This window comes from Impatiens glandulifera, chromosome 5 (genome assembly GCF_907164915.1).
Source record: "Impatiens glandulifera chromosome 5, dImpGla2.1, whole genome shotgun sequence".
NCBI lineage: Eukaryota > Viridiplantae > Streptophyta > Magnoliopsida > Ericales > Balsaminaceae > Impatiens > Impatiens glandulifera.
Window position 1 is genome coordinate 35,900,293 of NC_061866.1, and position 4,100 is coordinate 35,904,392.

General features: G+C 25.8%; 1 protein-coding gene across 1 annotated transcript; it reads right to left on the bottom strand.

Annotated features, from left to right (window-relative positions):
• Window positions 1–2,391: 2,391 nt before the first annotated feature.
• LOC124940476 (non-specific lipid-transfer protein 2-like) lies at window positions 2,392–2,926 on the bottom strand. Its single transcript, XM_047481000.1, has one exon. The coding sequence runs from the start codon at window positions 2,897–2,899 to the stop codon at window positions 2,594–2,596; it is 306 nt and encodes a 101-aa protein (XP_047336956.1). The 5' UTR covers window positions 2,900–2,926; the 3' UTR covers window positions 2,392–2,593.
• Between the last annotated feature and the right edge of the window lie 1,174 nt (window positions 2,927–4,100).

Consider the following 4,100-nt stretch of genomic DNA (forward strand, 5'->3'; position numbering starts at 1 on the left):
TAGATACCTTTATTTTAAAATTCATTTTATTTTATTTCATTACGCTTTAGATTTAAAACCATAACATAAATGTACGATTTAGAAATATAATGATACAAAACTAGACACATCTTTAAGTTTGAATTATTCTTAGACGCATGTCCTTGGACTGAATAAATAAATAAGGTTTAGAATAATATTGTTTTAAATGACCAAAAGTTTAAAGTAAATACTGTAATGTGACAATCACGCGAGACATAACGCGATAACTCTATCTCACGTGTAACTAAATACTGAACCAAAAATATAATTTCGCGTCTGAACATACAAAATATTTGTATTTCCTCGATTTTTTTAAATGCACTTTAGTCAAGCCTATCATTTTGGTTACCCATCTAATTCGAGAGTCTAGAATAATGTAAGTTATGAGGCGCAACTATTGAATAACAAAAATTTTTTCTCGAGAAGGGTCCAATTTTGGCGTTACAAAAATTAGAGTGAAATTAGGTATAATATTGTTATATATATATATATATATATATATATATATATATATATATAAAAGTTACTTTATAATTTATTTTCATTTTGTGTGATGTCACTCCGCATTAGTCAGGAGTGCTTATCCTCTTATTAAGTGCCATGACTCAAAAGTGACTTTTTCAAGACCACTGAGCCATATAGATATTTTATAAAAATAATTATTATTTAAATATTAATATAACAATTAAACCATTTAAACCTTTATAATCTATTTTATTATTTTTAAATAATTCAATAATCTATTTAATTTATAAAATAAATAATTTAAAACAAATGATTTGTAATACCTTATTTTCTATAACTTTTTAATAAATTTTTATATATTATTTTGAAGATTTTAATTAATATATGTTATTTTAATAGTATTATTTTATTTTATGTTTTAATATTAGTAATACACGTATCTTAAACATTAATTATTTTTTAAATAATTTATATATAGACATAATTAATGGTCAAACATTTTAAATACTTTAAATATTTTCTTAACTTTTGAAGAAGTTATGTCTTTATAGCATAGTGGTTGTGGATGCAGCCTCATTTTAGACACATTATTAAGACTTGAGTTTACTATATTTAAATTTTGTAATGTTTGAAATATTTTACTATAAAATAAAATTAGCTAGAGAATAAATTTAAAATTCTTGTCAAAATTTATGAATAAATTTGATATTTAATCCAATTTAATATTTAAGATACAATAATGTCCTTCAGTTGGAGAAATTTGCTAACATGGCTCTTTTGCTTTATGTTATTGTCATGTCCATAATTATTGGTTAATTGAAAGTAATTAAGCACAGGATTTATACATGTAATAATTCAATTTTAATTAGTCAATTTCTTATTTTCAAAATAAAACATTATTTTTGGTATAAGAGAATTGATTTACTCAAATTACAGTTATTTGGTAAATGAATTTTTTAATTAGATTTTGATCCAGAAATTGTATTATAATTTTTTTTTTTGTTTAGAAGACTTCTATGGATCAAAAAATTGAATTTTAGATTAGATGAAAACTGAAATTTAATTTGAATAAATATATAAAAAATATCCAAAATCTTTCTCAAGTTTCTCCTCCAACTATGAATATTGGATGCTTTTGATGTTTTTTTTACATTTATTTTTTGCTTGTGATAAAGTTTTGATCCAATTCACGACTTTCATGAATTAGATTTGTTTTTCTTGTAACTATAAAGTAAAAGTGTGAGAAACTAATTAAATGAATCGGAGACCAAAATATATGAATTGCGATTTTCGCTGAAATTTAGTTGTGTTAAACTAGAACTGATCTAACAAACCGTGATAGAATTAATTTAAAAGCTTTCAAAAACAAACTTAATTCAATTCTGCACATTGCACAAAATAGTTGAGCCTCCAAAATTCCAATCATATTTAATCATAACAAATATTTAAAATAATAATATAAGTTTAATTTTTCTGTAAAAGACACGCAGTTCCTCTTTTTTATTTTATTTTATAAAATTTAGGTATATTTTTATTATTTAAATGTAAACTAATGAATTAAGATTTATGTAATTGTGAGTTATAAAGTTGGTTACTTTCAAAAATAAAATAAAAAGTAAAATATAAAAGAAAGATGACACTACAAAAATTCTCACATACATCAAACTAAAAAAAACTTAACAAAACAATTTGTAAAATCAATCAAAAACATGAGAAAATTTTATATTATTAATTATGCATTGTTTGAAAATCACCATATACAGTAACAACTGGAGTTGAGTTTGATTTTTTTTTTTTTATTAATTTACGTTTGAATTAAATAATATTTTAGAATATAAACTTTAATTATATATATATTAACAAATTTAATAATATTTATTCTTAAATTATTTTACAAAACTGCCCAATATTATTTTATTAATTGATTATGTATATTGATCCATTCTCAAACTTTCCATCAAATAGATCTCTTACAGACAAGAGATAGATTACAAAGATGAGAAGAGTTATTTGTAAACATAGATAGATATTTAAGTAGAAACCAAGATCTATAGACAACACATTATACAAACACTGAGAAGTGTATGCATGTTTGTTGTTGATAAGTTTAGCCGCAGTTTGGGGTCGGAATACGACAGGCGGCAGAGACCCGTAAAGCGCCGGCAGACTTAACGTAAGGTCTCAGAATTGGGTTTTTTATATATCCACACAGGCAAGGCCTCTGTTCATTAAGCTTGTTGCAACATTGCCTTGACGGAGCCTGATTTGAGGTTATGGCGCCCAAGCAAGGGCTCAGTTCTGTAGCAGAGCATGTCACCGCCTCCGCCACCGGCAATACCTTCGCCGCAACCACCGTCAGGACCACCACCACCACCACCACCACCATGCTGGAACTGACCGACAGACCCTTCATTACTAATTACTTTAATTAGGTTGGTGAACTTATTTAATGATGGTTGCTCTCATTTATAGAGAAAGATCAAATACCTATTAGGGGTTGTTTGGTTTATTTTAATAGTTAAACAAATTTATATCATTATAATGTGTTATTTTTTCATATAATAAAGTCCAATTTTAAGCCGCCACCATTAGTCAACATAACTTTCATTGGACTCACTAAAAATGTATTTTAAAACATAAATAGTATTGATTAATCTATGTATATATTTTATTGAGATCAAAGTTTTTATTTTACTATTACATTATTGCAATGTTATAATCTATCCTCTTCAATTAGGATGGTAATGCGGCGGTTTGGGGCGGGGAATGCATTTACCGTCCCCATACTGTTTTAATTTCAGGGATTTTTTTAATACCATTCCCGTCCCGTTCGGTTTTTTTCGGTTTCGGGGAATTCCGCGGAGCACCGTTAATAATTATTTTTATTTAAAATAAAATAAAAATTATACAATAAAATTATATAAACAAGTTTTTTAATATAATATATATTGTAATATATTAAAAATTTATATTATTATAAAGAAATAACCTTACTATTCTTATAAAATATATCGAATAAATAAATATATTGATAATTTAATATATTTAATTATGTTTAAGGTGTTTGAAAATGAGACATTAATTCAACTAGGATGAATTCCGTGCAAATGCACGGAGAAAAATATATATAAAATATTATTTATTTATAAATATTTTATATAAAATTAATATTATTAAATCTAAATAAATTTAAAAATAGTTTTAATTTGTAAAAATTAAGTTTAATCTTAAACTTAATATTAATATATATTTATCCTTTCAGTACTCACTTAACCTCTCAATTGACCCTCATCTTGTGACTAACATTTTTTCATATGCATTTTTATCCCCGGCAAACCACCCACCAATCTTAGTTGACCTCAATTAATAACACACCTCTTATATCTTGTTAAACTAAACCATTAATCCTCCAATTGACCCTCATCTTGTGACTCACACTTTTTCATATGCATCTTTATCCCCTCGGTAAACCACCCACTTACCCTAATCTTGTAACTCACACCTTTTCATATGCCTTTATCTCTCGACAAATCACTCACCAAGTCAACCTCTCTTTTACTCACACTTCAACAAATCAACAACCGATCCCAATTGATCACGAACTTCTCATCCAA

Excerpts from the sequence above, each read along its gene's own strand:
- LOC124940476 (XM_047481000.1), bottom strand. The coding sequence starts at position 2,899 with ATGAAGGGTCTGTCGGTCAGTTCCAGCATGGTGGTGGTGGTGGTGGTG.